At 32.9% G+C, this 14,335-nt stretch overlaps 1 protein-coding gene and 1 pseudogene across 1 annotated transcript; both read right to left on the bottom strand.

Annotated features, from left to right (window-relative positions):
• Nucleotides 1–29: 29 nt before the first annotated feature.
• On the bottom strand, nt 30–4,151 carry FAS2 (Transducin/WD40 repeat-like superfamily protein). The gene is made up of 12 exons (XM_028061290.2): nt 3,822–4,151; nt 3,637–3,745; nt 3,388–3,414; nt 3,226–3,298; nt 2,676–2,779; nt 2,376–2,587; nt 2,191–2,287; nt 1,790–1,862; nt 1,579–1,676; nt 1,196–1,334; nt 1,000–1,100; nt 30–922 (listed from the first exon to the last, which is right to left on the bottom strand). The coding sequence occupies exons 1-12, from the start codon at nt 3,984–3,986 to the stop codon at nt 426–428; spliced, it is 1,695 nt and encodes a 564-aa protein (XP_027917091.1). The 5' UTR covers nt 3,987–4,151; the 3' UTR covers nt 30–425.
• Nucleotides 4,152–12,143: 7,992 nt separating this feature from the next.
• Nucleotides 12,144–13,005, bottom strand: LOC114177364 (cell wall / vacuolar inhibitor of fructosidase 2 pseudogene; annotated as a pseudogene).
• Nucleotides 13,006–14,335: the final 1,330 nt, after the last annotated feature.

Here is a 14,335-nt window from a genome sequence, read left to right as displayed (position 1 = left end):
ATCTCTAACGAAACTTTGTAAAGCACAACTTACGGAAGAAAAAATTTTCTTTTAAGCTGAGAAAATTATGCAGTTAAGTGTACCTATCGAAAATAAGCAAATAAAACACATCCCTGATCTATAAATACATGTAACCGATATGTCATGCTTGTCTTTCGCATCTACCCTGACTTCGCAATTAATTTCCTTTGCCATTCCTGCACTTATTTAATCTTTCGACCATTGATGATGGGACAAGAGAAGAAAAAGAGGTCCAGAGAAGTCTCCAGATGAAGATTGTTTTCACTATGATATTGGAACCTATATTACAGAATAGGTCAAAAACAATGAAAACGACGAAGGGGAAACGTGTGACTTCCGAATAAATGGCGCACAAAAAGATGTACAAAGACGGACATGGATGGAATTTCTCAGCAATTGAAAAATCATGGATCAAGGGCAATTGGAGTAATACGCTTCCTGGCTGGCTTATTAGACAAGGGTGTACTCTTCGAACTGGACAATTGTTGCCCAGCCTTGTCTTGAGCTCCAAAACTAACTGTACCCAAATTCCATGGCTGTTTCGCTGCATTATCTTCTGGTTCAGCTTTTCTTTTTCTATCTAATTCAGCAGCACCAATTCTTCCAGTTGTTTCAATAACCATGTCATCGGTTTTCTCTTCTGCTTCATTTTTCCTACTATTGGCTATAACCCCTTCAACATTCCCAGTTGCCTCGATGACCATGTTGTCAGGCTTCTCTTGGGTAACAGTGCTCTGGTTTTCTGATATTGCAGCACCTATATTCCCAGACGCACCAGCCCGCGCTTCTAATTCCATGTCCTTGCTCTCTGATAGAACTGCACCAAAATTCCCAGTTGGTACAGTGGCAGTGTTATTGCCTGTCTGTACAGTACTCTTACTATCCTCCTCGACTTTTCCTTCTAGAGAAACATGTAATAAGGTAATTAAGAAACATTGGACTCTTGATGATGACAGCAGAAAAATGATGGCAGCTTACCAGATAAAGAGTAAGGTGATCCAAGTTCGTCATTTTCAAATTCTACCAAAGAGCAGAAACCATCTTGTGATGACAATGCCAGATAACGAGCATCAGATGACCTTGTGAACAAATACCAGTTAGAGATAAACAAACCTTTCCCTAAAAAATTATAATTCTCAAACCTAAAAAGGAATTGCTAGCAAATAAAAGTTACCAGGTAATATCTGTTATTGCGGCATAGTGAAGACCAGCTAATACAGCTAACGGAGATATGCTCTCGGTGTCATAAATGTACAGCGAATTCAAAGTGGCTAGGGCAAATATGATGCGATATGGGAGGTTGAATACCCCAACTGCACTAAACAAAAACCACTTTGAGCAAGAAATTCTCCAAGACGGGCATGATTTTAAGTAAATACTAATCGGTAGTGCAAGTGTAGGATTTAAGCCGACTCCCATGCGACTCAAACAAGTAAATTATAAGAAGACAATCTAGCAGTAGGTGAGGATTAGTGTATAGATCGGACAATGTTATTTGGCTTGATTAAAAACCATTTAAATATGATAGTTGTTCATTAAAAACAAGTACACAGATACCTGAGTCGAGAGAGTTCGTTCCCCGAAGTTTAAAAATTATGGGACAGAACCGGACCGCTACAACAGCTTTATTTGTGCTGGGGAGCAGTCTAGCAGGCCTGTATATGAGGTCAAATAAATAAACACATCAAAACGCATACTTCTGTAACTTTCATCAAAACTTGCATAATGTCTCCTGCACTTGAAAAGGATAAAATAGTGGAAATTTTACCTAGAAAGATCTTTTCGAGAAATTATGTAAGCCGCATTCACAGCCTCAGATGCAGTATTAGTTTTGTAAGAACCTGAAATATGGGGAAACATAAAGTTACCCAGAGGAAACAGAGCATGTAATAAATACTGTGCAGAAATTCGGGTGAGAGAAAGATACCAATATGAGTCAACCAATAAGAGGCAATTAAATTATGCCAAGTAAAACAAGGGGAAAATTTAAAAAATTTCGTCTTTGACTTCGACACTCATTCACTTCCTTGTAAAATAAAAGATAATAAACTACGAAAATTTCAAAAACTGGCCAGATTCCAGAAAAATCTCAACAAGAGCTCATTCTTAGAAGTAGCACAAAAAGTAAGATTAATCGAAACAAGATCAACTCGAACTCAAAGCTAATACCTGCAGGCACAACTAAAAATGAACCATCAGGAGACCATGCTAATCTTCTGAAAAAAGATGGCAATGTCTCGTCGTGGAAGAGGTGAATTTTTGTATCCTACATTAAGAAAATCAAGCCTAACGTTCAAGTATGTTACAACCATAAATGATACAAATAAAGACTGATATCACCATTATATGCTAACCTGAGAATTTTTAAATAATGGCTGATCTGCCTTAGAAATGACTTGCTGGCAAACATAATTAACTTTTTCAGTGCCTTTTGATTTATGAGGCTTATTCATGTAAATTCTGCAAGTCCTATCAGAACTAAGAGAAGAAGCATATTTCCCTAGAGGGTCCCATGCAACCCCCTGAACATAGTGCGCATGGGCATCCAACGTCTGAAGGTTAGTTCCTGGCAAACAAGAATCATGTACAACATATCAACTGCCATGTGCCACGATTCAAGTGTATCAAAGACAGTAATGTGTTTTCTTTTTTACCTTTGTTAACATCCCATATAATGCAACAATTATCAACTGATCCAGATATGATATATTTGGCATCGGAAGACCATTGCAGGTCCAAAATGTCCTTGAGATGAGATCTAATGCATAAAAATATCCCTTATAAGCCAGAAATATATAAATGCAGTAAAACATGAATGCTGAAAAGAATAATGTGATTGGTCTTTACGATGGTTCCTGGAGCTTTGGTTTTTAACTGAAGTTAATGGTGTCCTGTAATCCTTTTTTTCCGAATTCATCTGTTGAGACAAGGTCATTTTTTTTCCAAACACGTGTATTTTTCCAGAAATAAATAGAATTACTTCAATACCAATATTTCAAATGAAAACGCATAAACCCAAATTTGGCACTCGCTGCCAGAATAAATTGTGGAAATTGTGGTATAATTCAATTTGACAAACATCAGGCAGCTAAAATATGAAAAATCTGTTCTACAACCTTTCGTTTTTCTTTTAACTTTTTTACAATCTTCAGCTTTTAAACTATGTGATTGAAACTGCTCGTTTAGACAAGTCAAATGCCTTACCGTAACATCTTCATAACCTTCCATGTCTGACCAGTATCGGAAGAATTTAGCTTCCATATTATCAGGTCCCCTCCTGGATAAAGAAAAATAAAATCCGATTCAGACAAATCATTGCCGCATTACATTAACTATAAAGCTAAAATTTATTAACCAAGGTCGTACCATCAGCACCAGAGGCCAGCAATTCCCCTGAAAATAATCAGAAATAGAAGTTGTCACTAAAAGAAATCTCCACACCCTTTCTTGTAGCACAATAAGCGAGGAAAAATAATGCAAATCTCATCAATCGGCTCCATTTCGGTGATAACGAAAGTATACGCGAGTGAATTAACTTGATACATACTTGATCCAATGAAATTTTGTTACATAAAGATTGTAGGAGGGGAAAAATAAGGGGCGTATTGAAATTACCAGAAGATGAGAAGCGAATAACATTCACTGCAGAGCTATGATAAGTGAGGTTACTGAGATAGGAAACTAAGGGGAGCTTCTCCGTGCCCGAGGGCTTTATCGACCAAAACTGCAAACACGAGAAAACGAATAAAATTGAGCAAATAATTAACCCTAATCACAAGTGAAGCGAGCAATAGAGAGACCTTGATGTCGAAATCGGCGCCGGCGGTGGCGAGAGTGGCGGAGAGAGGGTGAAAATCGAGGGTTAAGACAGGTTTTCTCTCGTGCCAGACAATCTGAACCGTGCCACCCTTCATTTTCTTCCGATTCGAAGGTTTAGGTTTAGAATGTAGAAGAAGAAGCAACATGGAAAAAATGAAAAAAATGAAGTAATGAGTTTCGCGCTCCCCTTCTAGTTTGGCGGGAAATGCAATCTAGCTACACCACTCTATTTTTTTTTTTAACCTACACTATATCATATCAAACTCTTTCTTTACTTTGTTTAAGACAGCACCATTAAAATCAGCAAACAGATTAAAAAAAACTACATGCATGTTTGTCAACTTTATTGTCTTTTTTTTTTCACCATTTTAATATATATATATATATATTGGAATATGAGAGATTTAAGTAAAACTGTGTTCTAAGTTGAATGAAGTAAAAATTGTTTGATATTTTATTTTTAGTTGAATCATTTTAACACAAATAACTCTATTTATACATATAATTTCAGGAGGGTTAAAAATAAATAAACTCAACTTAACTAATTATGGGAAATCATAAATTTTGTGACTGGTTTTAATCAATGGATTAAATTATCAATTAAGTTGGTCAACTCACTGACTCATCTAAAACTAAAAAATAATAATTAACTTACAAACCTTCTTACAAACCGTAGACAAGAAAAGAGGAGAAGACATGTAGGAACAACAAAGGAGTGGCGAAAGAGCAGCAGAGAAAAAAGCAAAGAGCAACACAGGAGGACAAAGGAGCTTAGGACCAAATCAGATGTGGTCAGATCTAATAGACAGAAAAGATACTAGTGACGGCGGAGAATCAAAGGCTGAATATTGCTTTGAGTCCTTTAAAGGTATGGAAGAGGTAAAGAGACTAGGGTTTATTTTAGGGGTGGTAATCTGGACTTGGTATGACGGGCTGAGATATTGAGCCCGCTGGTCCGTATAACCTGCAGCCCGCGCGGGTTGATCTTCGACCTGCAAAAAAAAAAATACACTTATGTGTATTTGTTACTTTCTTAAAGACTCTTGCATAAACATTCTAAATTTTGGTATGAGTGGAAAAAATAGGTGTGATGTATTATTATTATTTTTTTTTGAATGTACTAAAAATTGAAGAATACATTATGCATTTTAAAGTACAAATATGAATATGATCAATGAAAATGTTGAATTATTAATTTATCATTCAACTCTCCAAAGTCTTTGCTTAATTTCGTGAATTTCTTAAAGTTTATCAATTTGTTAAACATTGAAAGTTTTATTATAAAAAATAAAGAAGGTTCATGGGCTCGCAAGCCATAACTTATGCCAAAGAGACCAGACTTTTCAGTCCACATTTTTTATGCGGGACAGGCCTAAACAGGTTAGCCTGATTCGCATTGTCACCCTTAGTTTATTTAAGTTCTGGAATGTAGTACTTTTGAGCCGTAACTGAGTTGCGAGTCAGCTCACCATAACCTTACTCAAACTCATATAATCATTGAGTGAGTTAAAACCACTTTGATTTATAATTGACAAAATGTTTAATTTTTATACTCAACTCAGCTCAAACATAGAGTGAAAATGGCAAAAAAATTAGGATTTTTTCTTAATTCTAAATATAGTATTTTAAAACATAAGTAGATTATGCGTCAACTCACCATAACCTGACTCAAACTTGTATAACATGTGAATTGAATTGAGTAAGTTGAAAATACTTTGACTCATAATTGACAAAGAATTTAACTTTTATAGTCAACTCAACTCAAATTTGAAATCATTTGAGTATGCTCGTGATTTATGTCTTGTTTTAGCTTAACTATAAAGCATAATTATCGCACAACTAATCATACAATGTTTTAATTTTTATTTCGCACAACTAATCATACAATGTTTTAATTTTTATTTGTAAAGCTAATTGTACAACTTTGTGCAACTTGTATTTTAAAGAAAAAAAATTAACTTAGATTTATACTTTAATTAATATTTTATTTTGTAGTTCATATTTTTAAAATATTAATTTTACATTTTTATTATTAAAAAATTTATTTAAAATTTAAAATTTTAAAAATTTTATATTATATCTATGATGGTCTGAACGATATTTTTAATAAAGATGTTTTAATATTTACCAAACATATTATATTTTCAATAAAGATGTTTTAATATTTATTAGACATTAAAAAAAACCATTAAGTTTTGTTTTTTCAATTGCTTGAAGGGATATTAAGTTTTCCTATGTAACCAGAACATTTAACTAACTCATTCTCAAGAAAAAAATTATATACATTTTTAATCCTTATAAAATAAACAAAATGTTAATTTTGGTTAGGTAAGAAAAATGTGAACGTTAAATATTATAATTAACTAAAAATTTCAAGTTTTAGAAATTTAATTGTATACATTAAAAAAGAAATTTAAGCATATATTATTAAAAATCATTACTTCAAACTTTACAGAACTTTTAAAAAATCATAGAAACCAAAACTAAATCTTACTATTTAATATTTAAAGTACCGCATTTTCATTCAACCATTTCAATCTATTCTCCTTGGTTTAATTTAAGTAAAATTATATATTAAGTAAATCCTGTCTTTCTGGTTGAATGAGCATAAATAATTGAATGTTTAACTTTCAATTCAATTACATGTTTTACCAATAATCTTTTTATTTGTATAATTATACATTTTGTTTTGTGTCTCAAATTTGAGAACAATATAGTTTATATAAGAATGAAAAATAAAATTAGTTTTACAATTTATTAAAAAAACATTAAATATGTCTTCAATCCTTAAAAAATAAACATGTCCTAATTTTGGTTCGGTGAAAAATATAATTATTAAGTCTATAACTAATAAAATTTCAAGTTTTAGAAACATGAAATGAAGAAAAATATTTTTAAGAACTAATATCAAAATTCTTATATTTTAAAACGACTAAAAACAGTTATTTCAAATTTTATAAAGTTAAATAAAAAGTTTAATGGAGAGAAAATTAACTCACTCAAAAAAAAACTATCATCTTATTTAACTCTTTTACTGTCTAAAAAGAAAAATAATGTTATCATACAACCATCTTTATGTTCTGGAATTCCAAAAAAGACCTTTGATAGTGTTTTCGGTTTTTTCTTCTAACACCCTCACAATTTCTTCATGCATCTATTCAAATTTTCAAACTACTCATTTAACTTTTTCTTAAGAGTGACTTTCGAATTAAATTTGTAAAACCTTTTTGGAATGAGTTTTTCATATTTTTTTAAAGAGAATTTTGGAATGAGACTTCCAAAATAATTATAAAAAAAAAAAACATGTGAAATATATTTTAGGACAAATTTTTTGGAATGAGATTTCCAAAACAAACTTTCTGAATACACGATGTCTCGATATCTACTAAACATAGAAGACATCATTGTTTTGTTTTTCCGATTTCTGTTTGAAGATACGAAGTTTTCGTAAGTAACCAAAACATTTAACATTTAACTCGTTCTCAAGAAAAATTACATACATTTCTAATCTATATAAAATAAAAATATTTTAATTTTAATCCGGTAAGAAAATTATTAATGTTAAATATATAAAGATTTAAAGTATTAGAAACATGAAAAATAAAAAAAATATTTTCATATGTCATAAACAAATTTCATCACATATTCTATAATGATTAAAAACTATTATTTCAAACTTTACAGTTTTTTTAAAAAATTATGGAAACCAACAACTATTTTTTTAACTATTTAGTATTTAATATTTAAAGTACCGTGTTTTCCTTCAACTATTTTAATATATTCTCCTAAGTGTTAATTTAAGTAAAATTATATAGTAAGTAAATATTTGGACCATTTCAATCTATTATTATTATATAACATTACTATTGTTATTATATATGATTATTGGTTTTATAATATATATATATATATATATATATATAGTATATTATTAATAATATTATTATATTGTTATTTTTACTGTATATTATTATTATTAGATATTATTATAATTAATATTATTGATAAATACAATATTATTAGTAATATTATTTTTATTATTCTTATATATTATTGTTACTATTTGTAATAATAATAATAATAATAATCTCATTATTATTATATAACAATGTTATTATATATATATATATATATATATATTATTTATTATTATTATTATATAATATTACTATTATTATTTTTAATATTATTATTTAAAAATGCATAGAAACAATCTAGGAAGACGGACAAAGGAGTGGTGAAAGAGCAGTAGAGAAGAACAAAGGAGTGCGTAGTACCAAATTAGATGTGGCCAGATCTAATAGAGAGAAGATCAAACAATCATCGGTCGTGAAAGAGGTGGTGATGGCGACAGTGAATCAAAGACTGAATATTGCTTTGGGTTCTTCAGAGGCGTGAAAGAGACATATATATTATGGTTTCTTTTAGCTAAAAAATATAGTATTTTTAGAATGTAAGTGAGTTGCGATAAGTTCACCATAAATGACTCAACTTGTATAATCCGTTAATTGAGAGAATTGAAACCACTTTGACTCATAATCGACAAAAGATTCAAATTTTATACTCAGCTCACCTCAAACTTGTTAAAGAGATGAAGAAACTAGAATTTTGTAGAGTTCTAAGATATAGTATTTTTAAAACGTAAGTGAGGTTGCGGGTATCATCACAATAGAACCAATTTGGTTGGAATCAAGATTGACATGATCTGCAGGTTGCATGGTTGACAAACACGTGCGTGATCTGTCAATCTTTCTAATTTCCCAATTGAAACTCCGATTGCTATAAGCAGCCCGTAAACGCCACAGACAACTTTTTTTGTAGTCGACACATTGACATATAAATTTATTAGATTTGCTCTCAACAACCACAAATCTATAACCATTATCGATATGGTATTGCTTGATATATGACACTATGGTCTCGTTTGTGTCAAAAGACATGTCGATACATAGTGAATTTTTACTCATTGGAGTTGAAGCTTCAAATGAGGTGTGACTTGATGAGCCACCGTGATCCGTTGTAGGGATTGCGTATTGGTTGGTAACCATCTCATCTTCACTAAAATCAGACAAAATATCAGGACATTGAATTGATTGATCGACCATTGTGTGCAAATTTGGTGAACATATGAATAATAATATTAAGGTAAGAAAATATTGAATGAAACTCGCAGGTTAGTAAAATAGGTGTTAATGAACGCAATATAAATAAATATGAGATTCAAAATAGGTGTGCATTGAATAATTAATTATGCCCAAAAACCCTAATTCGTGCCCAGTAACAATCGCATTCAAAGTTAACACATTTATTACTGCACAGAAACTGCTATTAATATCAACGACTTTGTCATAAAAATTTCAATGAAGTCATATTTAATGCAAGTGACTTCAATTAACTGAAACTGGTGCATGTCAGGACGACTTTGGTCGTCAGGTGGCCTAGCGACATCAATTGGTTGTCGTCCGCATTGATGACGACTTTCAATTGGATGTCGTCCACATTGATGGCGACTTCGCCTTCCCCAAATCACTAACACTATCATGCGCACGCATTTATTTGCTTTTACTGTGAGAGCCTGCACTCCACCACGTGATTCAGGGTAAATAGTGGAATTCAGAGATTCATCCTACTCCCTATGCCATGCACAATATAAAATTTGCATGCAATGGTCTAAATTGGTGTCACCTTTGGCATCTTTTGAAGCTTTATTTGATTGTCCTTACAACCACATTCAACGAAAAAATCAATGCATTGAAAAATAATTGAATGAGGACAGCTGGATACCAACATTGATGAAGATTCACGTCAATAAAATGCTAGCATTGGTTCAAATTCATCACTTTGGTTTGCTGTGTTGTGCTTGAATTGGCAGAAAATAGTTTCCACTTGCGCATTGGGAGAGGATTCAAGACTTCAACACTTATTTTGTTGCTTCTACTTTCGAGGTTTACGTATTTTAGTTACCATTATTTAACATTTAATTTTTTTTGCAATTAATTTCCTGACTTATGTTCTAACTTTTTTGTTAATTTATTTTCTCTTTGAAATCTGATTTCTTGTCACGTTTAGCATGGCACAAAATGGACACCAACCTTGGGATATGTCACTACTCCGACTTCAGCACAAACATATCACTCACGACTTATGGGAAGGGAGGGAAAAAGTTCTTAGACCGAGAAGAGCTGGAGTTTGGATATTAAACAACTAAGACATAATTGATCCACGTGTGATAAATTTAATTCAATAGGCTGGATTCGAAAACGCCTTGTATATTCCAGTCTCCAGACATGGATGTGAACCACTTCCTCATCACTTCCTTATTAGAAAGGCGGAGATAAAAAACTCACAGATTTCATTTTCCCTATGGAGAGACCATTGTGACACTAAAGGATGTAGCCGTTCTCCTTGGCCTACCGATAGACAAAGATGTGGTCATTGGTCCCACTACGGTTGAAGACATATTCTCCACCTTCCATGAACATCTAAGGGTCATTCCACCACCGACGGTGGTAAGAGGGAACTCAATTAGAGTATTTTGGTTAAATAATACTGTCCAACAGCTTCCACAAAATGGAAACAATAATGTTATTGCTCAATATGCGAGAGCTTACATTCTAACATTGATTGGAAGCATTTTAATGCCAGACACGCCTGTAGTTAGGGTACATGTCATGTATCTACTTAAGCTAGCTGACTTGAATGTAGTCAGGAATTATAGTTGGGGGTCTGCAGTTTTGGCCTGTCTATATCGTGGCCTAAATCATGGTATTCACCTAAGCCAAGAAAATATTGGTGGATGCATGATTTTGTTACAATGTTGGGCTTGGGAGAGGATTACTTCTATAACTCCACAACTTCAGCCTTTAAGTGATGATGAGGTGGCTGATGAGGATGGTTTCCCCGTTTGAAGAAGGTAAAAGCTAACTTTTAAATTATTTTTTTTCTTGTAATTTAACTAACTTGAAATGGGCACACTTGTTTTTAGGTGGATGAACCTAACGCATCGGACAAATCCAGTTTCAATTTCAGTTAGTGAATTTCAGTTGAGATTTGATCAAATACGTACAAGACAGGTAATAGTTAAGGTAATTAAAAGATGTTTGTTTTTTAACATTTGAAATTAATGTCTATAATATTTTTTTTTAGTTCTTGTGGAGGCCTTACATTCAAAATGAAGTTAGTCGATTGATTGTGGTTGACATCCCTCCAGTGTCCAGAGCAACAATCCCTATAATTTGCTTCGCGACAGTAGAAATCCATAAGGCGGATAGGGTCATGCGTCAATTTGGTTTAAGACAAAACATTCCGCCTGACCCGGTTAACCTGAATCAGGTTCACAAGGATGACTTGAGGGGGAGAAATGATAGAGATTGGGTAGCACATCATCACCAGTGGATTGCAATTTGGAATGATCGACAAAATCAGATCATTCAATGTACACCATTCAGTGGAAACGACCATTTGCGTGATCAAACATTGTACATGCAGTGGTACACAAACCACACAATCCGCTATATATCTCCATCGACAAAATCTTCTGGCGATGAGGTTAGTTTTACTACAATGTTGTACATCTGTTTATCATGCATACTAATTCATGGCAATAACCCTGCTATTTATTTTACAGTATGATATGTCACAAGAACCTTCCCAGCCTGCTTCACAACCCTACACTGGTCATGTTGAGTCTTCTCCAGATTTTATACATTATCCCTACCAATTTTTGGGACAGTCGCCTATGGGTCAGGGTCAAATGTTTGGACATTCGCATCCTCAATTTAGCAACCCATCAAACACCTCATTCCAAAACATCCCTTCCTCATATGGTTTCTTCCCGCATAAGTCAAGTTATGGTGCTGGTCCATCACATATGTTTGGCACCACAACCATGACACCACCATCTACCCATTATGCAGGATCTTCATCATCAATGTCATTTTATCCTCCGCCAATGCCTTCCTAATCGCCACACATAACAGTTCACCATCCGCAAAATCCCCAAAGTCATCAAGATGAAGATGATGATCATGATGATGATGATCAACCACAACAACAACAACCACCAAGACAACCCAACAAACCTAGAAGACGACCAACATGTGGAATTGGAGGACATAGATGATTGTCTTATTAATTTCTACTAATTTAATTATTGTATTTTAATTTTTAATCAATGTTAAAATATATTAATGTTTATTTTTATTTTTATTCCAATTTATTATTTTTTTTACCACTTATTGTTCAAAAAAAAAACCTAAAAATGAAGTCGTCAACCATGAAGACGACTTCACTGTGGACATGACTAGAAACCGAACTCGTCCCTAACGACTTTGTTTTTTTTTTTTTAAATATGAAACTGGCTGGAAGGAGGACGACTTCACCTTGAATGTCGTCCTTCATCCCGACGACTTACCCTGTTTCTCAAAAAAAGAAATTGAGAAACGTTTTTACAAATTCGAGTTAAAAATGGACCCCTAAATACAAAATAGTCCAATAAATTACATAGAACAACTTCTACTGAAAGAAATAAACAAACACCAGGTAACAATAAGTGGCTCACATGCCAACCTAGCAATCAAGATTCTGAACAATCCCCAGAGCAACATCGCATATACGCTTCAAACCATCCTCTCTACGAGCCAACTCAGGAGGATAAACCAAACCTTGGTAACGTTTGAACATGTTGTGACAAACATTGGGGTAATCAGAAGCTGCAGCGATGTGCATGGAAGCATAGTCATATGCCCCATTAGCCAGATCCTGTGCACAAGCTTGGAGGGCATTGGTGGCATAGCTGTACTTCTCTGCACACTCCTTCACCACCCTTTTGGTGGAATCGTTGGCAGTGCCAAGCAACTGAGTCTGAGAGGACAAATAGAGAGAAGTGGAAGTAGCATTGGCCATTCCAATCCCAACCATGATCATAGCCAAGCCCTTTGGGTCTGCGTCGCTGCTACTTGGATCGGATCTCAAGGAGGAGAAGCATAGATCGAAGTAGTTGGTGTTCTTGCAGGTTTTCCTTATCAAAGTCACGTCTCCTTTCACCAATGCTTCTGGTTGAAGGTGTGCTAGCAAGAGGAGAAAAAAGAACATCTTGGAAATCATTATGGTAGAAAAAAGAATAACCCAGCAAGTAAGGAATTATCATAGGTATATTTATAAGTGGACAGAATGAAGGTGCAAATTTTACTACCTTATCTTAGAGTTTTACTTATTTTCCCTCTGTTCTTACCTGAGATTTTCTTTAGTTTAATGATCTAAAGACTAATTCTGTTTGCACTGATTGCGGTTGGTGTGTCCCTACTAAATTATTCTTCCCACCATGTGTGAATGCGAGGTTAGAGTTTTACCTAATTTGTTAATACTAAATTCAGAATAATGTAAAGATCAACTTAAACCTATAACTCTACTTAACGAGTTATGTAATAAAACCAAATTTCAACAACCTCCATCCTTTTTAATGTTTCCATACCAAGAACTCTTATCTTTATGACTATCAACAAATATGAATGAAGATAATTCCGTAAAGGAAAACACCTAAATGAAATTTACTATTATTCTGAATAAGTGTGAAAATAGTAAAGTTCATTTAGTATTCTTTTCTTCTTCATACCATAAAGAAATATACTTTTTTTTTTTATAAATTGTTGGCATTAGTTATATAGTTTTTGAAATAATACTCAAAGTAAATATAAAAGTATTCTTTGTTTCGAAGTTTGTAACTTCTTTATATCTTCTCTGTTTTCCATTACATGCTGTTAAAGTTGTAACGATAATCGAGGCAAAAAGGTCAAGAAGCAGAGTAATGTTCGGAAACGCGTTTACGTTGGGTTTGTCTTGCGTTTCGATGATTACCGAATTGCTTAACTTTTCGGCTTGAAGTGGGACGACAACAAAGTTTTGCAATATTCTATGTGGGAGTCGTGGCATGTAACACTAATATTGATGGTTTGGTCCATGTTTTTGTGATAAACTAGGAATATCGCGTAGCACACATGTTTTGTTAGTTACTTATAAAGCAATGATATCTTTGGGCGGGGCTAGCGTAAATAGCACAAGTTGAGAAAAAATAAATGAGTTGTTTTATGGTTGTATTTATGCTGACTTTTTTTCATAAGACTTTGTTGGTCCTCTACCATACATCAAGAGCCAAAAGTCAAGGTTAGAAACCAACAATAATCTAAACTCTTAATCCATGTCTATATGGTTTTCGAATAAAACAAAAACAAAGAATAGAAAATAAAAATCATGAAAGTATTTTATAATTGTTTTATTTCTATATTTGAGTATTTTTGAAAAATATGATTTTACACAACTCCAATATAATAAAAATATGTAAAATTCATAACTTACTATTTATTCAAATAAATAAAAATATATTATAAAAATTATCCATCAAAGTGTATTATAAAACAAAATTAGATTTATATTCATAAATATATGATATTAATAGATTGATAACAAAAATACTTAATTAATCATGTTTGATACTTAA

Source organism: Vigna unguiculata, chromosome 3, assembly GCF_037176805.1.
Source record: "Vigna unguiculata cultivar grain cowpea cultivar isolate G323 ecotype 2 chromosome 3, ASM3717680v1, whole genome shotgun sequence".
NCBI lineage: Eukaryota > Viridiplantae > Streptophyta > Magnoliopsida > Fabales > Fabaceae > Vigna > Vigna unguiculata.
This window is presented reverse-complemented; position numbering and strand designations above follow the sequence as displayed.